At 48.0% G+C, this 26,243-nt stretch overlaps 2 protein-coding genes and 1 pseudogene across 2 annotated transcripts; 2 read left to right on the top strand and 1 right to left on the bottom strand.

Moving 5' to 3' along the window:
- Positions 1-868: 868 nt before the first annotated feature.
- LOC132591674 (oocyte zinc finger protein XlCOF6-like) lies at positions 869-5,174 on the bottom strand. The gene has a single exon (XM_060271131.1). The coding sequence runs from the start codon at positions 4,072-4,074 to the stop codon at positions 1,996-1,998; it is 2,079 nt and encodes a 692-aa protein (XP_060127114.1). The 5' UTR covers positions 4,075-5,174; the 3' UTR covers positions 869-1,995.
- A 4,547-nt stretch (positions 5,175-9,721) lies between these two features.
- LOC132591664 (oocyte zinc finger protein XlCOF6-like) overlaps positions 9,722-26,243 on the top strand; it is a 41,661-nt pseudogene continuing 25,139 nt past the window's right edge.
- On the top strand, positions 14,532-19,319 carry LOC132591666 (oocyte zinc finger protein XlCOF6-like). Its single transcript, XM_060271113.1, has one exon. The coding sequence runs from the start codon at positions 15,747-15,749 to the stop codon at positions 17,046-17,048; it is 1,302 nt and encodes a 433-aa protein (XP_060127096.1). The 5' UTR covers positions 14,532-15,746; the 3' UTR covers positions 17,049-19,319.

Raw genomic sequence — 26,243 nt, 5'->3', positions numbered from 1 at the left:
GTGTCCGCTTCTCTGGAGCAGCAGAAAACAACCTTTCTCCCTCCTCTATATGACATCCTTTTATATATTTGAACATGGTTATCATATCACCCCTTAACCTTCTCTTCTCCAGGCTAAACATACCCAGCTCCCTAAGCCGTTCCTCATAAGGTATCGTTTCCAGGCCTTTGACCATTTTGGTTGCCCTCTTCTGGACACGTTCCAGCTTATCAGTTTGGAGAATGCCAGAAAACAATTTCTAGGTTTGTGTGGCAGGGGAAGAAACCTAGAATAAAATTCAAACTACTGACGGATAAAAGGGAAAGGGGTGGCTTCTCATTGCCGGATCTCAAAATATATTATGAAGCGGCATGTATAACATGGCTGAAAGAATGGTTTAGATTGGAAATACGGATATATTAGATTTGGAGGGGTTTTGAAACAGATATGGGTGGCATGCATACCTTTGGTAAGACAAGGCCAGAGTACATCGAGACTTTCTAAACCATATTATAAAAAGACCTTTGTATGAGGTATGTACGAGATACCAGGATTGGTTTAAAAGGAAAACACTATGGTGGTTGTCACCCCAGGAACCCTTTTCAGTAAAAAAATGAAATATGAAGGGAGAATGGTTAACTTACAGATACATGCTGGTGGAAGAAAATAACACAATTAAGATCAGGCCATATGAGGAATTAAAGGACAAGTTAACAAGCTGGATGGTGTACCATCAAATGAATGATATCATTTTAAAAGATAAAAAAACCAAGAGGTTTCGAACACACAAAATTAATACTAGAAATGGCAGTATTACAAAACAATATAAAAACTTTGTCTAAAATCGATGAGTTTTTACTCAAATGCCATACAAAAGATGAAGAAATTAAGGTGTTATGACCAAATGGGCAATGGATGTAGGTCATAATATTGAATATGAAAAATGGTCAAAATTATGGAACACAGGGTTAAAATTCATGGCATGTACATTGTTAATAGAAATTCTATTTAAAATGATGTATAGATGGCACCTCACTCCAACCAAACTAATAAGGATGTATAAAACAGGAAACAAAAATGGTTGGAAATGTGGGGTGAAAGAAGGTATTTTTTCCACGTGTGGTGCTTATGCAACAAGGTGAAAACTTACTGGGAGATTACATACAATTAATTAAAGAATATTCTTATATACACATTCCAGAAAAAAAACGGAAGCATTCTTGTTAGGAATGGTTGGAGAAGATATTGCTAAGATTAATCAAAAACTGTTCCCATATGCTACAACTGCGGCGAGACTATTGCTAGCTCAGATGTGGAAACAACAAGTGCCAACGGTGGAAGATTGGCAACAGAAGGTATTGGAGTACACAGAACTGGCTAAATTAACGGGGAAAATGCGACAACAGGGCGATCGATGAAACATTTCAAAAAGAATGGGAAAAATCTGTGATATATATATCAATATAGAAAATATTTGTGTGAAATAGAGAAACCAGTAGAATTGAATTAAACCTCATAATGTGCATATAAATATTTTTATTGGATTAACAGTAATAATGACAGCATGAACTACAAGGTAATCAAAATAATTAAATGTATCCACAAATAGTAAGATAGACAAGATTTGTATATATAGAAAGGGTTATCTACTTACAATTAATAGATAAGTCTGTAAACAAACGATAGTGCACAAGACGAACAAAGACTATGCAAATAATTTAAAAGCGACATGAAGAAGTCAGAAGAAGAAGGGAAGTCAGCTCATATAAGGAAGCTACAAATGTACAATGTAATGTAATCTATATGGGAAGTATGAAGTTTGGGAAACCAATAAAGATTATATTACACACACAAAAAGAGAGAAATAGGTTCAACCCACAATCCTTCTATTTAAACCATTTCCCTTCTTTGAGTTAATTCATGGCTTGTAGAGTTTCCACTCTTACAGCTCTTACGCCTCAGAGTCTTTAGGTGGTTTGTAAGACTTCCACCACAACTGAACCTCAATCCACTTCCCTAGGACTTTGATGGTTTCTCCCCTGTATGAGTTTGTTGATGTTTTGTAAGACTTCCACTCTGACTGAAGCTCTTTCCACACGCCATACATTGAAATGGTTTCTCCCCCGTGTGAGTCCGTTGATGTCTTCTAAGGTCTCCACTCCCACTGAAGCTCTTTTCACACTCCATGCATTTAAATGGTTTCTCTCCTGTGTGAGTCCGTTGATGAATTCTAAGGTCTCCACTCTGACTGAAGCTCTTTCCACACTCCATGCATTTAAATGGTTTATCCCCAGTGTGACTTCGTTGATGATTTCTAAGTTTTCTACTCTCAGTGAAGCTCTTTCCACACTCCATGCATTTAAATGGTTTCTCTCCTGTGTGAGTCCGTTGATGAATTCTAAGGTCTCCACTCCTACTGAAGCTCTTTCCACACTCCATGCATTTAAATGGTTTCTCCCCCGTGTGACTTCGTTGATGAATTCTTAATGTTCCACTGTGACTGAAGCTCTTTCCACACTCCATGCATTTAAATGGTTTCTCTCCTGTGTGAGTCCGTTGATGAATTCTAAGGTCTCCACTCTGACTGAAGCCCTTTCCACACTCCATGCATTTAAATGGTTTCTCTCCTGTGTGAGTCCGTTGATGAATTCTAAGGTCTCCACTCTGACTGAAGCTCTTTCCACACTCCATGCATTTAAATGGTTTATCCCCAGTGTGTTCCCGTTGATGATTTCTAAGTTTTCTACTCTCAGTGAAGCTCTTTCCACACTCCATGCATTGAAATGGTTTCTCCCCCGTGTGACTTCGTTGATGAATTCTTAATGTTCCACTGTGACTGAAGCTCTTTCCACACTCCATGCATTTAAATGGTTTCTCTCCTGTGTGAGTCCGTTGATGAATTATAAGGTCTCCACTCTGACTGAAGCTCTTTCCACACTCCATGCATTTAAATGGTTTATCCCCAGTGTGTTCCCGTTGATGATTTCTAAGTTTTCCACTCTCAGTGAAGCTCTTTCCACACTCCATGCATTGAAATGGTTTCTCCCCCGTGTGACTTCGTTGATGAATTCTTAATGTTCCACTGTGACTGAAGCTCTTTCCACACTCCATGCATTTAAATGGTTTCTCCCCTGTGTGAGTCCGTTGATGAATTCTAAGGTGTCCATTCTGACTGAAGCTCTTTCCGCACTCTATGCATTTAAATGGTTTCTCTCCTGTGTGAGTCCGTTGATGAATTTTAAGGTCTCCACTCTGACTGAAGCTCTTTCCACACTCCGTGCATTTAAATGGTTTCTCTCCTGTGTGAGTCCATTGATGAATTCTAAGGTCTCCACTCTGACTGAAGCTCTTTCCACACTCCATGCATTTAAATGGTTTATCCCCAGTGTGTTCCCGTTGATGATTTCTAAGTTTTCCACTCTCAGTGAAGCTTTTTCCACACTCCATGCATTGAAATGGTTTCTCCCCCGTGTGACTTCGTTGATGAATTCTTAATGTTCCACTGTGACTGAAGCTCTTTCCACACTCCATGCATTTAAATGGTTTCTCCCCCGTGTGACGTCGTTGATGAATTCTTAATGTTCCACTGTGACTGAAGCTCTTTCCACACTCCGTGCACTTAAATGGTTTCTCCCCTGTGTGAGTCCGTTGATGAATTCTAAGGTGTCCATTCTGACTGAAGCTCTTTCCACACTCCATGCATTTAAATGGTTTCTCCCCTGTGTGAGTCCGTTGATGAATTTTAAGGTCTCCACTCTGACAGAAGCTCTTTCCGCACTCCATGCATTTAAATGGTTTCTCTCCTGTGTGACTCAGTTGATGAATTCTAAGGTTTCCACTCTGACTGAAGCTCTTTCCACACTCTATGCATTTAAATGGTTTCTCCCCAGTGTGAGTTCGATGATGAATTGTAAGTTTTCCACTCTGACTGAAGCTCTTTCCACACTCCATGCATTTAAATGGTTTCTCTCCTATGTGAGTCTGTTGATGTTTTCTTAGTGTTCCACTGCCATTGAAGCTCTTCCCACACTCCATACTTTCAAATTGTTTCTCCTTTCTCTTTTCACACTCCATGTATTTAAATGATTTCTTCATTATTCCTATTGGACATGGCCCACCATAATTTTGACTGCCTTCTCCATTGTCTTCTTTCGACGGGGGTGGGGGGTGGGGACGGACCCTATTTGATTTCTAGGAAGAGAACAAAGGTATATTACAAACATCAATTAGCACCTTCTTGTATTTTAAAATCTCGTACATTATCTCATGACCTGTCCTCCATATGTTCTAAATTTTTAGGAAAGGCAGATGAAATAATGCTAAATAATGGTAATGCTACAACAAGCTTTCCTAACCCTTAATCAACGTTAAGGAGCAGCATTATCTTAGAATACGGTTGAACTGTGGAATTTATTTTTTAAATAATGAGGTTTCTCACAGGAAAGGGAGCTGCTCTATGTCCATGAACCTGCCCACTATTCATCAGGGTCCTAAGTTCACCATGAAATTCTTTATCCTCTGAACAATAATCCCCCACCCCTGCCGAGTGTGGGCACATTGGATTTGTAGTTTTAGGGTCTAGATAAAAATAAAATAGAAAAATTCCTTCCAGTAGCTCCTTAGAGACCAAGTAAGTTTGTCATTGGTTTGAGCTTCCATGTGCATGCGAGGATCCAAGGTTGAGAAATGCTTCCCTAGAGGAACCTTCTATGCTGAGGTGAGGCATTTCTGACCCTCCAGATGTGGTTGGACACAAAATACCACCTGCCAAAGTAAGGATGGCCCATGGCCAGGGATGATGGGAGTCTTATCTGGTGGGACACACTTTCGCCATCTTCCCCCTCTTCTGAAAATGCTGAATATCTGTATTTCATTTCCTCCTCCTTCCATGATCTCCAACATCTTCCTAATATAGTCCAACTGCACACATTCCCAAATCATCCTGCACCATTGACTTCCTGAGGCTGCTGCATTGTGTCGAGGACACTGGCAATGGGACAGCACCTTCCCCTGGATGAGAGGATAGAGGGTGAAATCAGGGCAGGCCAAATGGCACTCAGCTCAGTCCCCTCCTTGCCCCTCTCTGCATCTGCTGCCTGAGGGGGCAGCCTCAGTCTCCCTCACGGTGGAGCAGGCCCTGAGAACAGCCTTCTCTCTGCCCCCCCCCCAAATACAGGAAATGTGACAAAGAAGACCTAGGAGTCTCACCGTGGAGCATAACAACAACAACAACTACTACTAGTACTACTACTGGTTGAAGTCACTTTGGGCTGCCCTGGGCAGGAGAAAGCTACTAATAGATTCAATAAATAAATAAAAATAACAATTGTAGTAATAATTACAGAGGCTGGGGGGTGGGAGGAAGCCCAACCATTTCCATAACAATCTTCCCAATCGGTTAAATCCCACAGATTTAAGAAGGAGTTGGACACAGGTATCTCTGGGTTGTTGTTGTTGTTTAGTCGTTTAGTCGTGTCCGACTCTTCGTGACCCCATGGACCATAGCACGCCAGGCACTCCTGTCTTGCACTGCCTCCCGCAGTTTGGTCAAACTCATGTTCGTAGCTTCGAGAACACTGTCCAACCATCTCGTCCTCTGTCGTCCCCTTCTCCTAGTGCCCTCAATCTTTCCCAACATCAGGGTCTTTTCCAAGGATTCTTCTCTTCTCATGAGGTGGCCAAAGTATTGGAGCCTCAGCTTCACGATCTGTCCTTCCAGGGAGCACTCAGGGCTGATTTCCTTAAGAATGGATAGGTTTGATCTTCTAGCAGTCCATGGGACTCTCAAGAGTCTCCTCCAGCACCATAATTCAAAAAGCACCATAATTCTAAAGGGTAGGAACCCTTTAGATGCTTCTCCAGAGAAACACAGGCATGTGGGTGAGACTGTAGTTGCCAAGACAGAAGCCTCAAAGGGCGGAAATCATAAAGGGGGCTTCCTCCCTTTCCTCTTTCCCCCAACGGTTAGACTCCCTATAACAGCCCCCAGCGCCCCATGCAGGAGCTGACCTGGGACTTCTGGCAGGGCAAGGACTGAGCTTCAAGGAAGAAGAGGGTGGGTGGATCAGGCCTCCTGTTCAGGGATCTCTCCCTGGTCTACTCAAAGGAGATTTCTGGGCAGGAGGGAGAAGTCAAGGCAGGCAGCCCCCAAGTCTCTCTCTCTCTTTCTTTTCCCACCTCCTGCCAATGCTGGCTTTGATTCCTCCCCCAGGGGTGCTTTCCTTCCTCCCTCAGCCCCCCAACTTCCTCTGCCCTTCACCCCTCCCAGTCTCCCCTTTGCCCAGAGGCCCCCCTGGCCGGCTCAGCCTTAATGCCAAATCTCTCCCAAGCGCCCCCACCTCTCCATCCGGAGGGGCCTCGCCAGGTGAGCAAGGAGGGGGGAGAGGAGGGAGAGGGAGGGCCCCTTCCAGGCCTCTCTCTCCCCCTTTAACCCTTCAGTGGTCTCCCCATCTCTAGACAAAAGGGACCCACCAAGCCTTGCCTCGGCACCTGCGTGGAGCCAGGATCGCGGCATCCCAGGGATTCTTGCCAGAACACGCAGAGGGGCGCGGAATGGAGGCCTCGCTTCAAGTCCCAGCCCTGCTTGGGGATGGGGGTCCTCGTGGGAACCCCCTTGGCAGGCCTCCCATTTCTATTCCCTCAAAGGCGCCCGGGGGGGGGGGCAGGGGAGCTGAGCATCTCTTGGCAGCTGAGCGTCTCTTGGCAGCTGAGCGTCTCCTTGCGCTGCAAATGAGACCTTGCAATGCAAACCCTGCCGGTGCTCCCTTTGCAGAAAGGCCCCCCCCCCGAACCCCCCCCGCTGCATTTCCCATAGGAAATGGTGGGAAGGCTGATCTCTGATTTTTTTTGGGGGGGGCGGATTGCATAGATCAGGGCCTCTGCAGATAGCGCCCAGGAAGGGAGTTGTTCTTGGGGGGGGGGTCTCTGCCCCCTTTCTCTCCCTGCCCATCGCCCCCTCTTTGTCCTCCTTTCTGGCCCTCCGCTTCCCTCGTCCGCTATTCTCTTCCGATTTCCTTTCCTGTAATATAAAGGGCTGGGGGATCTCCACGGGCGCGAGGCGCACCCCCCCTCGCCTGATCCACAGAAGGAAGGGGGGAACTCCCCTACTTTCCTTTCACCCCCCCCCTCGCCCCAAATCCTGCCCTCCCTTCCCAGCTGCCCTGTTTGCAGATTCAGGGGGAGGAAAAGCGCATCTTTATCTCTCTCCCGCCCCCCACAATATATACATAGATTTAGCACCTTTCCCCCCTCCTCTGCAGCCGGATTGCATGGATCGGGGCCTCTGCAGATAGCGCCCAGGAAGGGGGGGGGTCTCTGCCCCCTTTCTTTCTCCCCCTTCCCCGCCCTCCAGCATTACCTCTTTGTCCTCCTTTCTGGCCCTCCGCTTCCCTCGTCCGCTATTCTCTTCCGATTTCCTTTCCTGGGGGCTCTCCAAGGACGCGCCCCCTCGGAGGGAGGGGCTCCTCCCCCCTCCCCCTCCCCTTCGGCTTGGACATTCCCGAAGTGCTTCGGGTTCCTTTCCGAATGCGTCTGCCCATAGAGCTACGAACAAGAGCAGCCCTGTCGAAATGAGGGTGGGAGAGGGGGGAGGCCCGAGCAGAGAGTTGTCCAGCTGTGCAAGCTTCACATACACCGCCCCCCCCCCGAGTCTTCTCCAGGGAGGGGCGTCTCCTCCCCTGCCGGCAACTGAAACCAGCTCCTAATGTTGAGGTGGAATCTTCTTTCTTGTAGTTTGAATCCATTGCTCCATGTCCGCTTCTCTGGAGCAGCAGAAAACAACCTTTCACCCTCCTCTATATAAAAAAATTCCTTCAGTAGCACCTTAAAGACCAACTAAGTTTATATTTTGGCATGAGCTTTCGTGTGCATGCACACTTCTTCAGATACACTAGAAAAGTGTATCTAGTGTATCTGAAGAAGTGTGCATGCACACGAAAGCTCATACCAAAATGTAAACTTAGTTGGTCTTTAAGGTGCTACTGAAGGAATTTTTTTATTTTGCTTCGACTCAGACCAACACGGCTACCTACCTAAACCTCCTCTATATGACATCCTTTTATATATATTTGAACATGGCTATCATATCACCCCTTAACCTTCTCTTCTCCAGGCTAAACATGCCCAGCTCCCTAAGCCGTTCCTCATAAGGCATCATTTCCAGGCCTTTGACCATTTTGGTTGCCCTCCTCTGGACACGTTCCAGCTTGTCAGTATCCTTCTTGAACTGTGGTGCCCAGAACTGGACACAGTACTCCAGGTGAGGCCTGACCAGAGCAGAATACAGTGGTACTATTACTTCCCTTGATCTAGATGCTATACTCCTATTGATGCAGCCCAGAATTGCATTGGCTTTTTTAGCTGCTGCATCACACTGTTGACTCATGTCAAGTTTGTGGTCTACCAAGACTCCTAGATCCTTTTCACATGTACTGCTCTCTAGCCAGGTGTCTCCCATCCTGTATTGGTGCCTTTCATTTTTTTTGCCCAAGTGTAGTACTTTGCCTGGCATGCTATGGTCCATGGGGTCACAACTAAACAACAACAGTACTTTACATTTCTCCTTCTTGTTTGCTTTGGCCCAGTTACATTTCTCCTCTTGTTTGCTTTGGCCCAGTTGTCTAATCTGTTAAGGTCATTTTGAAGTGTGATCCTGTCCTCTGGGGTATTAGCCACCCCTCCCAATTTGGTGTAGTCTGCAAACGTGCTCAGGATGCCCTCAAGCCCATCATCCAAGTCATTGATAAAGATGTTGAATAAGACTGGGCCCAAGACAGAACCCTATGGCACTTCTCACCAGGATGTAGCGGAGCCATTGATTAGCACCCTTTGGTTGTGTCCAACTTTTAGTCGTGTTCGACTCTTTGGTCATGTCCGACATTTAGTCATGTCCAACTCTACGTGATCCCATGGACCATAGCACGCCAGGCACTCCTGTCTTGCACTGCCTCCCGCAGTTTGGTCAAACTCATGTTGGTAGCTTCGAGAACACTGTCCAACCATCTCGTCCTCTGTCGTCCCCTTCTCCTTGTGCCCTCCATCTTTCCCAACATCAGGGTCTTTTCCAGGGAGTCTTCTCTTCTCATGAGGTGGCCAAAGTACTAGCAAAGCCCAAGTTCAAACACCAGTCCCTATTTCTAAAAGGCTCCTGTAATAAGGACTCTGGACTGCCCTTTAGGGTTGTTGTAAGTTACTGTTCCAAGCCCCAAACCCGTGTCAGGACGCCAGAGATTATCACTCAGGTAGAGGAGTTGCTGAATACCTGGGCTCCCGCTTTAGGGATCAGGGCTGCCCTCGCTCATGTCCCAAGATCCCCCCTTGGGAGCCATTTCCTTATGTGGGGCTTGGAGGAGACATTGGGTGTGTGAATGAAGGAAGGAAGGAAGGAAGGGGGGGAGCACACTGCCTGCTGGAGGGACAACCCCCCTGCCCCATCCTTCTAAAAATTCCTGTAACACCTGCAGAGGATGAAAAGAGAGGAAGGGGGAATGTCACCTTCGTGCCCCGGAGGACTTTTTGGGAGGCGGGGGGGGGGGGGGTCTCTTTCCCTGCCGCCTCCGGGGATCGAACCTGGGAGATTATCAGGAAAGAAACAGGATATTCAGAGCTTGTTTAGAAGGAGGAGAATTTGTATCTTCTGGGAGGGATGGGGCGTCACTCATTCCTCCCCAAGGGTCAGTGAGCTCCGCTTCCTAGAGAGGCAGGGAGGTTGGGAGGGGGGAGCCAAGAGGGGAGGGGGAGGGGCCTCCATCCACATTCCCGGAAGAGGAGCAGGTCTGCAGAGGAGGAGGAAAAAGGTGCAAAATATATCTATATATTGGGGGGGGGGAGAGAGACAGATAAAGACGCGCTTTTGCTCTCCCTGAATCTGCAAACAGAGCAGCTGGGAAGGGAGGGCAGGATTTGGGGGGGGGGGGTGAAAGGCAAGTAGGGGAGGCCCTGCTGGGATAAAGGAGGGGGCGCGTCCTTGGAGAGCGGGAAGGGAAATGGGAAGAGAAGAGAAGAGCGGGGGGGGGAGCAGGGAGGACAAAGAGGTAGAGCTGGGGGGGAAGGGAGGGAGGAAAGGGGGCAGAGACCCCCCCCCCAGAACAACTCCCTCCCTGGGCGCTATCTGCACAGGCCCTGATCCATGGAATCCTGCTGCAGATGGGGGACCCTCCATTCTCAGGGTTCTCATTGCAAGCCCCCCAAAAGAAACCAGCCTTCCTGCCTTTTCCAATGGGGGTTCGGGGGGGAGCCTTTCTGCAGAGGGAGCACCGGCAGGATTTGCATTGCAAGGTCTCCTTTGCAGCGCAAGGAGGTGCCCAGCTGTCAAGAGGTGCTCAGCTCCCCTGCCCCCCCCCTGGGCGCCTTTGAGGGAATAGAAATGGGCGACCTGCCAAGGGGGTCCCCGCGAGGACCCCCATCCCCAAGCAGGGCTGGGACTTGAAGTGAGGCCTCCATTCCGCGCCCCTCGGCGTGTTCTGGTTTCCCCCTGGCAGGCATCTCTGGGGCAAGGCTTGGTGGGTCCCTCTTGTCTAGAGCGGGGGGGGGGCAAACTTTTGTCAAAGAGGACCAGATTTAATGAAGTGAAGACCAAAGTTGTTGTCCTTTTTTAGAACTCAGAGAGAATAGGCAGAGAGATTAGGGCCTCAAAACGCACTTTGTACATGCCTGGTCTAGAGAGAGGGAGTCCATGGAAGGGTTAATGGAGGGGGGGCCTGGATAGAGACCCCACCCTGTCTCCCTCCTCTCCCCCCTCCTTGCTCATCTGGCGAGGCCCCTCTGGATGGAGAGGTAGGCTAGATTGGGGGAGATTTGGTGGGCAGGGCGAAGGGGGAGCCGGCCAGGGAAACCTCTGGCGAAGGGGAGAATGGGAGGGTGGAGGGCAGAGGAAGTTGGGGGGGCTGAGGGAGGGAGGGGGGAAAGCATCCCTGGGGGAGGAATGGAAGCCATCTTGGAGAAAGAGAGAGAGACTTGGGGGCTGCTTGCCTTGACTTCTCCCTCCTGCCCAGGAATCTGCCATGACTTTGAGTCGACCAGGGAGAGATCCCTGAACAGGAGGCCTGATCCACCCGCCCTCTCCTCCCTTGAAGCTCAGTCCTTGCCCTGCCATAAGTCCCAGGTCAGCTCCTGCATGGGGCGCTGGGGGCTGTTATAGGGAGTCTAACCATGGGGGGAAAGAGGAAAGGGAGGAAGCCCCCTTTATGATTTCCGCCCTTTGAGGCTTCTGTCTTGGCAACTACAGTCTCACCCACATGCCTGTGTTTCTCTGGAGAAGCATCTAAAGTTCCTATCCAGAGATACCTGTGCCCAACTCCTTCTCTCCATTCCACCAATATTCCCACCACAGTATATCTTCTTTTTTAAGATACATTTTTATTAGACTTTCTTTGTACCAAAAAACAAACTAATAATCACAATAAAACAAAAAAATACATTAAACAGTTAATCATTTGTTATAACATTGTACAGTCAGTGGCAGAGCAAGCGGGGGTGAAGGGCGGCTGCCCGCCCCGCCTCCAGAATAGGCGCCAGAATAGGCGCCAGACGCCGCCCCTGGTGCCATAGCATGAAGCTCCGCCACTGAGTACAGTCATACCTCGGTTTAAGGATGCTTCTTTTTGAGTACTTTCAGTTTAAGTACTCCGCGGACCCGTCTGGAACAGATTAATCCACTTTCCATTACTTTAAATGGGAAAGTATAGGAGTATAGCATCTAGATCAAGGGAAGTAATAGTACCACTGTATTCTGCTCTGGTCAGTCCTCACCTGGAGTACTGTGTCCAGTTCTGGGCACCACAGTTCAAGAAGGATACAGACAGGCTGGAACATGTCCAGAAGAGGGCAACCAAAATGGTCAAAGGCCTGGAAACGATGCCTTATGAGGAACGGCTTAGGGAGCTGGGTATGTTTAGCCTGGAGAAGAGAAGGTTAAGGGGTGATATGATAGCCATGTTCACAAATATAAAAGGATGTCATATAGAGGAGGGAGAAAGATTGTTTTCTGCTGCTCCAGAGAAGCGGACACGGAGCAGTGCATTCAAACTACAAGAAAGAAGATTCCACCTCAACATTAGGAAGAACTTCCTGACAGTAAGAGCTGTTCGGCAGTGGAATTTGCTGCCAAAGAGTGTGGTGGAGTCTCCTTCTTTGGAGGTCTTTAAGCAGAGGCTTGACAGGCATATGTCAAGAATGCTTTGATGGCGTTGCCTGCTCGGCAGGGGGTTGGACTGGATGGCCCTTGTGGTCTCTTCCAACTCTATGATCCTATGACTCTTCAGGCCCTTCCAGTTCTCAGATTCTCTTATGCTATGGCACTTCAAAGGGGTAGTGGGGAGACGGGGAAAGGAAGGGGGAGAGCCCTAGATCTGGAGGTCGCCAGCCCAAGAGAGGAGGGGGGTGGAATATCTCTTTGTTGCAGACGGGGGGAAAGCTATTGCCTTCGAACCAAAGCTGCCCTCCAAGCGAAGATTTGACAGCCATCTGTCAGGAATGCTTTGATGGTGTTTCCTGCTTGGCAAGGGGTTGGACTGGATGACCCTTGTGGTCTCTTCCAACTCTAGGATTCTAAAGTTCGCTTCAGCTTAAGTACAGACTTCTGGAACCAATTGTGTACTTAAACCGAGGTACCACTGTATTGTTTTTCACTATGCTGTTCTCTATCACATATCCTATAAGACTATACCTTTTAATAGAATAATAATTATTTTTATACCACTCCACCTAAGTTGTTATCTTTTATAGTTTGGCATGAGAACAAAAAGGAAAATACATATAACCCCAAGCTAAGTGAGCAAACATTAAAAAGGGGGGGGATTCCCCCTCATTTCAGAATCATATATAACCACAGTTTTGACTTCCTGTTAATCCCTAATGCATAAATTATATTTTAAACATGAATGTATTCCCGTTGTTATATATTCCGCTATTTATCTACTACATTCTTACAACACTATGTATCCTTAATATTATTGTCCAACTCATTCTTTTTCCACTGCCACTCAAATGCCGGCTATATATTCCCACTATATCAGATCTCACATCTGTGGGATTTAAGAGATTGGGAAGACTGCTATGGAAATGGGTGGGGTCCCGTGTTTGCCCCTTAAAAGCCTGCATTATTATTATTATTACTACTATTGCAATTTCAATGTGGCTCGTGGGCCGGATAAACGGCCTCCGTGGGCCGCATCCAGCCCGTGGGCCGGAGGTTGCCAATGCCTACTCTATCCTCTCATCCAGTGGAAGGTGCTGTCCCATTGCCAGTGTCCTCGACACAATGCAGCAGCCTCGGGGAGTCAGTGGTGCAGGATGATTTGGGAATGTGTGCAGTTGGATTATATTAGGAAGATCTTGGAGATCAGGGAAGAAGGAGGAAATGAAATACAGATATTCAGGGTTTTCAGGGGAGGAGGAAGATGGAGAAAGTGTGTCCCACCAGATAAGGCTCCCCTCATCCCTGGCCATATGCCATCTTTCCTTGGGATGATGGTACTTTGTGTCCAACCACATCTGGAGGGCCAGAGATGCCTCACCTCAGCATAGAAGGTTCCTCTAGGGCAGTGGTGTCCAAAGAGGGCCAGATTTGATGAAGGGAAGGGCCGTGAGGGCCTGTCAAAGGGCCAACCAAAGTTGTGGACCTTTTTTTAGAGTAGAAGTTGAAAAGTGGAACTTTATTTAGACTTTTACCACAGGAAATAAACTGCCACAGGGGCCGGATTAGGCCCCTGAAACAGACTTTGGACAAGCCTGCCCTAGGGGCTCAGTTACTTGGGAGTTGGTGGAACTGGATCTTAAGGGTTCTTGAGACCCTAACACTATGAATCCACGGTGTCCACACTCAGCAGCGCAGAAACCCCTGCCGGCCCCTGGGGAAGAGCTTTTTAAAGGAAATTGTTCACCCCCAAAGTTGCTTGCTTAGGAAGGTACAGATGGGTCTGACCACTTGCAGCGCTGTCCCTCCCTCCCCCCGCCCTGCCTTCCTGCACTGCTGCCCACACTAAAGGTGTGTGTGGATGAAATCTGTGGCTAAAATGTCAGATTTTTAAAAAATCTGATAAATGTCGGAAATGTGGAGAAGTAAAGGGAGACATGTACCACATGTGGTGGGCCTGCCGAAAAGTTAAGGAATTAAGTGTTCCTTCTCAGAATATTAGGTAAGAACATTCCAAAAAATAGAAGAGAAATGTTCTTATATGCCGTATGCGGCAAATTGGAAAGGAAAAAAGATACCTACAGTAAGGGAATGGCAAGATAAACTCTTAGAATTTGCTGAACTGGCTCAATTAACAGACAGGTTAAGGGGAAATACAAAACAATCATTCATACAAAAGTGGGACATGTATAAGAAATATCTGCAAAAATATAAGAATGATACAATCTCTATGGTGGCATTTGATTGACTTGTATAAATATAAATATAAATATGCGATTAAATAAAGGAACTGGATATGACATGTTATAAGAATATACTAAAAATTGAGTAAGAATAGGATAACTTTCAATGTTGTAAAGGTAAAATACATCGGGAAATGTCGGGAAGTCAGCAATGTCTTAATCCTTTTTATTTTCTTATATAGATGGTTTATTATTATTATTATTATTTCTAAGTTAATTTACATTTATTATGTGAGATAGTGTTAAAATGAATTTAGGGGAAGAAGAAATGCTGTAGTTAATAGTTTGTTACAATTGTGATTAAGTTTAAAGAAGTATGAATTTAAGATAGTAAATAAAGATTTACCTGAAAGAGAAAAAAAGAAATCTGTGGCAAAGGTTCTAATACACAATCATGGCTGAGAAAAACAGCTGTGGAATATGAAACTGGTTTGAAGACTGGCTTCTTCTTTACACTCAGGCGGAAACATCACTGGTTTCCCTTCCTTTCTCCAGAGTAATCTTCTTTCTTTTCTTTCCCACAATCAGTATTCTTCACCTTTAATAGTCACCTTTTCAGCGTCACACATATTTTCATATTGTGATCTTCAGATGAAGAGAAATATACAAATTTAATAAATAGTTTCCAGTAGGAGCAAAGGGGGAAGAACAGTGAGAGAGGCTTGGGCTGGGATTCTCCACTAAGATAGGCCAGTGGCAGGAGGCAGGTGCGAGACCCGGGGGCATATAATTATTACCAATAGTAATTGGGGTGGGCGTTTTAATCTGGGATTCCCAGCAGTCAGGCTCCAGCTATTTTCCTTCTGCATCTCCAGCTCTCTCCATGCAATAATGCAAGGCTGAGAGAGATAGAGGTCCAACCCCAAGAACTTTCTCCTACCTGAGCACTCCTTCAACCAACCACAAGAACCAAGCCTTGTCACTAGGCTTATATATGGGTCTCCCAAAATGGTCAATATGCACCTCCAGAGGCCAAATGGACCGTCCAGGTGATTAATAAAGATCTAGAGATCGAAGGGGACAAAATGTGGTCCAAGGGGTGGGGGGTTATTGTGCAGAGGATGAAGAACTTAAAGGTGAACTTAGGACCCTGATGAATAGTGGGCAGGTTCATGGACATAGAGCAGCTCCCTTTCCAGTGAGAAACCACTTTTGATAAAAAGTAAACCCCACAGTTCAACCGTATTCTAAGATAATGCTTCTGAACTGCATTACCATTATTTGACATTATTTCATTTGTATTTCCTAAAAACTGGGAACATGGAGGACAAGAGAGAATATACAAGATGTTAAAATAAGAGCAGGTGCTAACTGATGTGTGTAATATTCCTTTCTTCTCTTCCTAGAAAACAAATAGGATTTCCTCCCCTCTTCACCCCCCAAACCAGACAATGGAGAATACAGTCAGTGGAAAGAGAGAGGAGAAGCAGTCTGAAAGTATGGAGTGTGAGAAGAGCTTCAGTGACAGTGGAACACTAAGAAAACATCAACGGACTCACACAGGGGAGAAACCCTTTAAATGCATGGAGTGTGGAAAGAGCTTCAGTCAGAGTGGAAAACTTAGAATTCATCAACGGACTCACACAGGGGAGAAACCATTTAAATGTATGGAGTGCGGGAAGAGCTTCAGTCAGAGTGGAAACCTTAGAATTCATCAACGGACTCACACAGGGGAGAAACCATTTAAATGTATGGAGTGCGGGAAGAGCTTCAGTCAGAGTGGAAACCTTAGAATTCATCAACGGACTCACACAGGGGAGAAACCATTTAAATGTATGGAGTGCGGGAAGAGCTTCAGTCAGAGTGGAAAACTTAGAATTCATCAACAGACTCACACAGGGGAGAAACCATTTAAATGTATGGAGTGCGGGAAGAGCTTCAGTCAGAGTGGACACCTTAGAATTCATCAACAGACTCACATGGGGGAGAAACCATTTAAATGCATGGAGTGTGGAAAGAGCTTTATTGACGGTACAGCATTGACTAACCATCATCAAACTCACACTGGCGAGAAACCATTTAAATGCATGGAGTGTGGAAAGAGCTTCAGTCAGAGTGGAAAACTTAGAATTCATCAACGGACTCACACAGGGGAGAAACCATTTAAATGTATGGAGTGTGGAAAGAGCTTTATTGATGGAAAAGCACTGACTAACCATCATAAAACTCACACAGGGGAGAAACCATTTAAATGTATGGAGTGTGGAAAGAGCTTTATTGATGGAAAAGCACTGACTAACCATCATAAAACTCACACAGGGGAGAAACCATTTAAATGTATGGAGTGTGGAAAGAGCTTCAGTGGGAGTGGACACCTTAGAATTCATCAACGGATTCACACAGGGGAGAAACCATTTAAATGTAAGGAATGTGGAAAGAGCTTCAGTAGACGTGACAGCCTTAATTTACATAATCAAACTCACACAGGGGAAAAACTCTTTGAATGTATAGAGTGTGGAAAGAGCTTCAGTCAGAGTAGAAAACTTAGAATTCATAAACGGACTCACACAGGGGAGAAACCATTTAAATGCATGGAGTGTGGAAAGGGCTTCACTTCTAATGAAGTTCTTAGAATTCATCAACGGACTCACACAGGGGAAAAACCATTTAAATGCATGGAGTGTGGGAAAAGCTTCAGTAGAAGTGACCACCTTAATTTACATAATCAAACTCACAGGGGAAAAACCATTTGAATGTATGGAGTGTGGAAGGAGCTTCACTTGTAGTGGAACACTAAGAATACATAAACGGACTCACATGGGGAAAACCATTTAACTGTACAGAGTGTGGAAAGAGTGGAAAACTTAGAATTCATCAACGGACTCACACAGGGGAGAAACAAATGCATGGACTGTAGAAGGAGCTTCACTGAGAGTGGACTTCTTACAAAACATCAACAAACTTATACAGGGGAGAAACCATAGAAGTGCTAGGGAATTAGATAGAGGTTCCGTTGTAGTGGATGTCTTCAAACCATCAAAAGACTCGGAGTGTTAAAAGCTGTAAGAGTGGAAACTCTACAGGCCATCAAAAGAAGAGACACGGTTTAAATAGAAAGAATGTGGAATATACATTGGTTATTAGAGTGTAGAACCTGTTTCTCTCCTACTTGACACTTTCTCTCACATCAATCACAGCGTATGTGAGCTTTTGTTGTTTGTATGTAAGATTGTCTAGACATGTATTTAAAGTAATCAAGGTAACAATTCACAATAGTAAGCACAATATAATATTGAATGTACTGTTTGATAGGGAGGGGGAGTGTGTGAGTCTGGAGTGTTGCTTCTGAATGAGGATGGACTGAGAGTGAGCTGGTTTTGGTGTTTGGGGGAGGGAGTTGGAAATGTTTGTATCTGGGAATGGAGAGTTGCCCAAAGTGGAGCTGAAATTTGGAAGCAGAGTTAGATTAATATTATAGGAACACCAGCATCACTCCCACTGTTATAATTGCAATAATCGAACCATAAAGACACAGAAAGACTGAAAGCACCTATTATTTAGCTCTTTCCAATTACCTCCCGGTTTCGAATCTTCTATACCTGGGTAAGGTAATTGAGAGAGCGGTTGCCGATCAGCTGCGTAGGTTTCTGGATGAAACATCGGCTCTGGATCCATTTCAGTCCGGCTTTCACCCCTGGTTATGGGACCAAGATGGCTCTGGTCGCCCTAACAGATGATCTCCCTAGACAGCTGGATCAAGGCGGGTCGGGACTGCTGATTCTTTTAGATCATTCAGCAGCCTTCGACATGGTCGATCACAAACTTTGAGACCACCGCCTTGCCGACGTGAGGACAGTCCTTGGTGTGTGGAGTCCCACAGGGCACAATCCTTTCCCCGATGCTTTTTCACATCTTTATGCATCCCCTTGCCCAGATTGTCCAGAGTTTTGGGCTGGGTTGTCATCAATATGCTGATGACACCCAGATTTATCTGCTGATGGACAGTGGAGTACAGGATCAGATTTAAGGTGCTGGTTTTGACCTTTAAAGTCCTCGTACCTACAGGACCGCCTCTCCTGGTATGCTCTCCTGGTATGAAGATCTTTGAGCTTGGTGATAAGTTGTCTTACTACAAAAGAATTTCAGAAATAGACTGGAAAGAGAAGTTGCTGAATTACAACTTATCACCAAGCTCAAAACCATGGAGGGACCTGGTTTGAACAGAGATATCGGATTCTTATCTCATTATACATGATAAGCGATCTTCAGCCATCTCAACCCTTGCTTTTTCATGCAAAACCATTTGCAGTCGTTTTCGGTCATCAACAGCTATCAGTCAGTCAACCACCCATTTCCACCACCCTTCTGAGTGATCCCCCCTCCCCTCCCCTCCCCATCCCCACCCCCTCTCCACCCCTTCTCTACATAAGTGCCTGGGGACTCCCATTTCACTGTATCTGAAGAAGTGTGCATGCACACGAAAGCTCATACCAAAATAAAAACTTAGTTGGTCTTTAAGGTGCTACTGAAGGAAATTTTTTTATTTTACTTCGACCCAAACCAACACGGCTACCTACCTGTAACCATGACTTCTGTTGTAATAAATAATCCTTCATAAACGTTATTGCATTACATTCTTCATTAAATTATCTTTCCACTGATATGGTATGTTATGGTATAACTCAGTGCTTTTTTTCTTAGAAAAATATATTGGGTCTCATTTTGACCCAAGGAATTCACCACCGGGGTGGGGTGGGGGGAACAAATGCAGATTAAATTGGGAAAAATAAATACAGTGGTACCTCAGTTTGTGAACAGCTTAGTTCTCGCACTACTTGGAACCTGAACACTTCAAACCCAGAGATGAGTGTTCCAGTTTGGGAACTTTTTTCGGAAGCCAAACATGCCCTGTTCTGAGCATCACTTCGGTTATCCATTTTCCTTGTGTGGGAAGGCGGGCTGGGCAGCAAGCGAGCAGCCAAGCATAGCTGCCAAGTACCCCGTTTTCCCTGGGAAACCCCCGTTTTTTTTCTTTACCCTGCGGGTCCCCCTTATCATTTTGTCTCCCATTATTCTCCCTTATATTCTCCTGCCGGCGACCATTTCCCCCCCCCCCCCTGATTTGCCCATCTCTGGGCACCGAAAATGGCTGGTGCCGGCTTCGAAAGTCACTTCTATGCATGTCCGGAAGTGTGTAGATGCGACTCTTAGTGTCGTCGTCGGCCATTTTGGTGCCCATAGATGGGCAGAGCGACACCGGAAGTTGCGTCTACGCACTTCTGGACATGCGTAGACGCGACTTTCGAAGCCGGCAGCGGCCATTGTTGGTGCCCATAGATGGGCAAAGCGTCTACGCAACTTCCGGTGTCACGCGGCTGCCGGTCCCGGATTCTGCAGTCGCCCACCCCCCACCCCCACCCTGCTTGCAACACGGGGGCGACACACAATAATCTCCAAGTCAATTCTACATTCTTCATCATACATTCTTTCTCAAGCTTCTGAGAAAAATATAAAGCCTTGTGCAAAAGCCACAGAGACTTACAAACGAACAAATCTTAAAACAAAGTGTTGATGAACTTATCTAAAGGACATCAAAAGACTGAGCTAAACATCTGGAAAACAGTCAAACATTCCAAAAGCTCATTGGGATTAGATATCAACAGGGCCTTTTCGGTAGTGGCTCCCACCCTGTGGAATGCCCTCCCACTAGAGGTCAAAGAGAACAACAACTACCATACCTTTAGAAGGCATCTCAAGGCAGCCCTGTTTAGGGAAGCTTTTAATGTTTGATGGATCTCTGTATTTTAATGTTTGATCGATTTCTGTGTTTTAGAATTTCTGTTTTGTTGGAAGCCGCCCAGAGTGGCTGGGGGAACCCGGCCAGATGGGCAGGGTATAAATAATAAATTATTATTATTATTATTATTATTATTATTATTATTATTATTATTATTTTAAGATTTGTTCGTTTGTAAGTCTCTGTGGCTTTTGCATAAGGCTCTATATTTTTCTCATAAGCTTGAGAAAGAATGTATGATGAAGAATGTCTACAGTGGTACCTCGGTTTATGAACACAATTGGTTCCGGAAGTCTGTTCATAAACTGAAGCGTTCATAAACCGAAGTGAACTTTCCCATTGAAAGCAATGGAAAGTGGATTAACCCGTTCCAGACAATGAAAAAAAACCCCTAAAGCAGCAATTTAACACGAATTTTATTGTCTACCAAGACCATTGGTACATAAAATGAAGGCAATAATCAATGTACTGTACTATAAAATAATTAAGACAGTATTGTAGATGAAAAAAAATTAAATTCCTCTTTTTTTCTTACCTGGACTGATGATAGTCATTGTTTGGACGGGGGCTCAGGGTCCTCTTCTTCGCTTCGGTGGCAGCGGTGGGAGTTCGGTGACGGGGCTACTGGGCCAGGGCCTCCTCCTTACCCCTCCGCACCCCGCTTTGGCCCCTGGGACCCTCCGGCCCCGGATCTCCGGGCGATCCCGGTGTGGCAGCGCAGCAGCAGCGGGGGGGTGTCGAGGGGTCCGAGGCTCCTTTCTCGGAGGGACACCTCTCCCTCTCCAGATTGAGCGCGGCGGTGGCAGCAGAGTCGGGTCCGAGGTCTCGGCGCTCCGAGAGGCGGGACATCCCAGGCCTCTGGGCCCCGGGGCTCTGACCTCAGCAGAGACACAATGTCCTTCCCTCCTACCAGCTTCCTTAAATCTTCCGAAAGGAAACCTTTCCCTCTCACACTCCCTCAATCCTCCTCATAATCCTCTCACCATCCTCCTATCCTTTTCCTCTCACAATCACAAATCCCCCCTGAGGGCCCATTTCACAGACTCATCCAAAGTGGAGCCTACAGGGGCGTCTGAAGGGGGACTCTGAGGGGCCATTTAAGAGACTCTATAGGGGACTCAGCCAAAGTGGGGCCTATAGGGGAGTCTGAAGGGGGACTTTGAGGGGCCATTTAAGAGACTCAGCCAAAGTGGGGCCTATAGGGGACTCTGAGGGGCCATTTAAGAGACTCAGCCAAAGTGGAGCCTATAGGGGAGTCTGAGGGGGGACTCTGAGGGGCCATTTAAGAGACTAAACCAAAGTGGGGCCTATAGGGGAGACTGAAGGGAGACTCTGAGGGGCCATTTAAGAGACTAAGCCAGAGTGGGGCCTATATGGGACTCTGAGGGGCCATTTAAGAGACTAAGCCAAAGTGGGGCCTATAGGGGAGTCTGAGGGGGGAGTCTGAGGGGCCATTTAAGAGACTAAGCCAAAGTGGGGCCTATAGGGGACTCTGAGGGGCCATTTAAGAGACTCCCAGATCTCTGGGTCCCGGGGCTCTGACCTCAGCAGCGACACAGGACATCAATGCCCTTCCCTCCTAGCAGCTTCCTTAAATCTTCCCCTTTCCCTCTCACGCTCCCTCAATCCTCCTCATAATCCTCTCACCATCCTCCTATCCTTTTCCTCTCACAATCACAAATCCCCCCTGAGGGCCCATTTCACAGACTCATCCAAAGTGGGGCCTACAGGGGCGTCTGAAGGGGGACTTTGAGGGGCCATTTAAGAGACTCAGCCAAAGTGGGGCCTATAGGGGACTCTGAGGGGCCCCTTTAAGAGACTCAGCCAAAGTGGGGCCTATAGGGGACTCTGAGGGGCCATTTAAGAGACTCAGCCAAAGTGGGGCCTATAGGGGAGTCTGAGGGGGGACTCTGAGGGGCCATTTAAGAGACTACGTCAAAGTGGGGCCTATAGGGGAGACTGAAGGGGGACTCTGAGGGGCCATTTAAGAGACTAAGCCAAAGTGGGGCCTATAGGGGATTCTGAAGGGGGACTCTGAGGGGCCATTTAAGAGACTAAGCCAAAGTGGGGCCTATAGGGGGCTCTGAGGGGGGACTTTGAGGGGCCATTTAAGAGACTACGCCAAAGTGGGGCCTATAGGGGATTCTGAAGGGGGACTCTGAGGGGCCATTTAAGAGACTAAGCCAGAGTGGGGCATATAGGGGACTCTGAGGGGCCATTTAAGAGACTCAGCCAAAGTGGGGCCTATAGGGGGCTCTGAGGGGGGACTTTGAGGGGCCATTTAAGTCGAGACTACGCCAATGTGGGGCCTATAGGGAAGTCTGAAGGGGGACTCTGAGGGCCCATTTCACAGACTAAGCCACATTGGGGCCTACAGGGGACTGTTGAGGGGGACTCTGAGGGGCCATTTAAGAGACTAAGCCAAAGTGGGGCCTATAGGGGACTTTGAGGGGTCATTTAAGAGACTAAGCCAAAGTGGGGCCTATAGGGGACTCTGAGGGGGGACTTTGAGGGGCCATTTAAGTCGAGACTAAGCCAAAGTGGGGCCTATTGGGGAGTCTGAGGGGGGACTGAGGGGCCATTTAAGAGACTCAGTCAGAGTGGGGCCTATAGGGGACTCTGAGGGGCTATGTAAGAGACTCAGCCAAAGTGGGGCCTACAGGGGAGTCTGAAGGGGGACTCTGAGGGCCCATTTCACAGACTAAGCCACAATGGGGCCTACAGGGAAGTCTGAGGGGGGACTCTGAGGGGCCATTTAAGAGACTCTATAGGGGACTCAGCCAAAGTGGGGCCTATAGGGGAGTCTGAAGGGGGACTTTGAGGGGCCATTTAAGAGACTCAGCCAAAGTGGGGCCTATAGGGGACTCTGAGGGGCCCCTTTAAGAGACTCAGCCAAAGTGGGGCCTATAGGGGACTCTGAGGGGCCATTTAAGAGACTCAGCCAAAGTGGGGCCTATAGGGGAGTCTGAGGGGGGACTCTGAGGGGCCATTTAAGAGACTACGTCAAAGTGGGGCCTATAGGGGAGACTGAAGGGGGACTCTGAGGGGCCATTTAAGAGACTAAGCCAAAGTGGGGCCTATAGGGGATTCTGAAGGGGGACTCTGAGGGGCCATTTAAGAGACTAAGCCAAAGTGGGGCCTATAGGGGGCTCTGAGGGGGGACTTTGAGGGGCCATTTAAGAGACTAAGCCAAAGTGGGGCCTATAGGGGGCTCTGAGGGGGGACTTTGAGGGTCCATTTAAGAGACTAAGCCAAAGTGGGGCCTATAGGGGACTCTGAGGGGGGACTTTGAGGGGCTATTTAAGAGACTAAGCCAAAGTGGGGCCTATAGGGGACTTTGAGGGGTCATTTAAGAGACTAAGCCAAAGTGGGGCCTATAGGGGACTCTGAGGGGGGACTTTGAGGGGCCATTTAAGTCGAGACTAAGCCAAAGTGGGGCCTATTGGGGAGTCTGAGGGGGGACTGAGGGGCCATTTAAGAGACTCAGTCAGAGTGGGGCCTATAGGGGACTCTGAGGGGCTATGTAAGAGACTCAGCCAAAGTGGGGCCTATAGGGGGCTCTGAGGGGGGACTTTGAGGGGCCATTTAAGTCGAGACTACGCCAATGTGGGGCCTATAGGGAAGTCTGAAGGGGGACTTTGAGGGGCTATTTAAGAGACTAAGCCAAAGTGGGGCCTATAGGGGACTTTGAGGGGTCATTTAAGAGACTAAGCCAAAGTGGGGCCTATAGGGGACTCTGAGGGGGGACTTTGAGGGGCCATTTAAGTCGAGACTAAGCCAAAGTGGGGCCTATTGGGGAGTCTGAGGGGGGACTGAGGGGCCATTTAAGAGACTCAGTCAGAGTGGGGCCTATAGGGGACTCTGAGGGGCTATGTAAGAGACTCAGCCAAAGTGGGGCCTACAGGGGAGTCTGAAGGGGGACTCTGAGGGCCCATTTCACAGACTAAGCCACAATGGGGCCTACAGGGAAGTCTGAGGGGGGACTCTGAGGGGCCATTTAAGAGACTCTATAGGGGACTCAGCCAAAGTGGGGCCTATAGGGGAGTCTGAAGGGGGACTTTGAGGGGCCATTTAAGAGACTCAGCCAAAGTGGGGCCTATAGGGGACTCTGAGGGGCCCCTTTAAGAGACTCAGCCAAAGTGGGGCCTATAGGGGACTCTGAGGGGCCATTTAAGAGACTCAGCCAAAGTGGGGCCTATAGGGGAGTCTGAGGGGGGACTCTGAGGGGCCATTTAAGAGACTACGTCAAAGTGGGGCCTATAGGGGAGACTGAAGGGGGACTCTGAGGGGCCATTTAAGAGACTAAGCCAAAGTGGGGCCTATAGGGGATTCTGAAGGGGGACTCTGAGGGGCCATTTAAGAGACTAAGCCAAAGTGGGGCCTATAGGGGGCTCTGAGGGGGGACTTTGAGGGGCCATTTAAGAGACTACGCCAAAGTGGGGCCTATAGGGGATTCTGAAGGGGGACTCTGAGGGGCCATTTAAGAGACTAAGCCAGAGTGGGGCATATAGGGGACTCTGAGGGGCCATTTAAGAGACTCAGCCAAAGTGGGGCCTATAGGGGGCTCTGAGGGGGGACTTTGAGGGGCCATTTAAGTCGAGACTACGCCAATGTGGGGCCTATAGGGAAGTCTGAAGGGGGACTCTGAGGGCCCATTTCACAGACTAAGCCACATTGGGGCCTACAGGGGACTGTTGAGGGGGACTCTGAGGGGCCATTTAAGAGACTAAGCCAAAGTGGGGCCTATAGGGGGCTCTGAGGGGGGACTTTGAGGGGCCATTTAAGAGACTAAGCCAAAGTGGGGCCTATAGGGGACTCTGAGGGGGGACTTTGAGGGGCTATTTAAGAGACTAAGCCAAAGTGGGGCCTATAGGGGACTTTGAGGGGTCATTTAAGAGACTAAGCCAAAGTGGGGCCTATAGGGGACTCTGAGGGGGGACTTTGAGGGGCCATTTAAGTCGAGACTAAGCCAAAGTGGGGCCTATTGGGGAGTCTGAGGGGGGACTGAGGGGCCATTTAAGAGACTCAGTCAGAGTGGGGCCTATAGGGGACTCTGAGGGGCTATGTAAGAGACTCAGCCAAAGTGGGGCCTACAGGGGAGTCTGAAGGGGGACTCTGAGGGCCCATTTCACAGACTAAGCCACAATGGGGCCTACAGGGAAGTCTGAGGGGGGACTCTGAGGGGCCATTTAAGAGACTAAGCCAGAGTGGGGCATATAGGGGACTCTGAGGGGCCATTTAAGAGACTAAGCCAAAGTGGAGCCTATAGGGGACTCTGAGGGGGGACTTTGAGGGGCCATTTAAGAGACTAAGCCAGAGTGGGGCCTATAGGGGACTCTGAGGGGGGGGACTTTGAGGGGCCCTTTAAGAGACTAAGCCAAAGTGGGGCCCATAGGGGAGTCTGAGGGGCCATTTAAGAGACTAAGCCACAGTGGGGCCTATAGGGGATTCTGAAGGGGGACTCTGAGGGGCCATTTAAGAGACTCAGCCAAAGTGGGGCCTATAGGGGGCTCTGAGGGGGGACTTTGAGGGGCCATTTAAGTCGAGACTACGCCAATGTGGGGCCTATAGGGGAGTCTGAGGGGCCATTTAAGAGACTAAGCCACAGTGGGGCCTATAGGGGATTCTGAAGGGGGACTCTGAGGGGCCATTTAAGAGACTCAGCCAAAGTGGGGCCTATAGGGGGCTCTGAGGGGGGACTTTGAGGGGCCATTTAAGTCGAGACTACGCCAATGTGGGGCCTATAGGGAAGTCTGAAGGGGGACTCTGAGGGCCCATTTCACAGACTAAGCCACATTGGGGCCTACAGGGGACTGTTGAGGGGGACTCTGAGGGGCCATTTAAGAGACTAAGCCAGAGTGGGGAATATAGGGGACTCTGAGGGGCCATTTAAGAGACTCAGCCAAAGTGGGGCCTATAGGGGGCTCTGAGGGGGGACTTTGAGGGGCCATTTAAGTCGAGACTACGCCAATGTGGGGCCTATAGGGAAGTCTGAAGGGGGACTCTGACGGCCCATTTCACAGACTAAGCCACATTGGGGCCTACAGGGGACTGTTGAGGGGGACTCTGAGGGGCCATTTAAGAGACTAAGCCAAAGTGGGGCCTATAGGGGAGTCTGAGGGGCCATTTAAGAGACTAGGCCAAAGTGGGG

The sequence above is a fragment of the Zootoca vivipara genome, chromosome 2 (genome assembly GCF_963506605.1).
Source record: "Zootoca vivipara chromosome 2, rZooViv1.1, whole genome shotgun sequence".
NCBI classification, from domain to species: domain Eukaryota; kingdom Metazoa; phylum Chordata; class Lepidosauria; order Squamata; family Lacertidae; genus Zootoca; species Zootoca vivipara.
The sequence above is the reverse complement of the archived record's forward strand: the minus strand, read 5'-3'. Positions and strand labels throughout refer to the sequence as shown.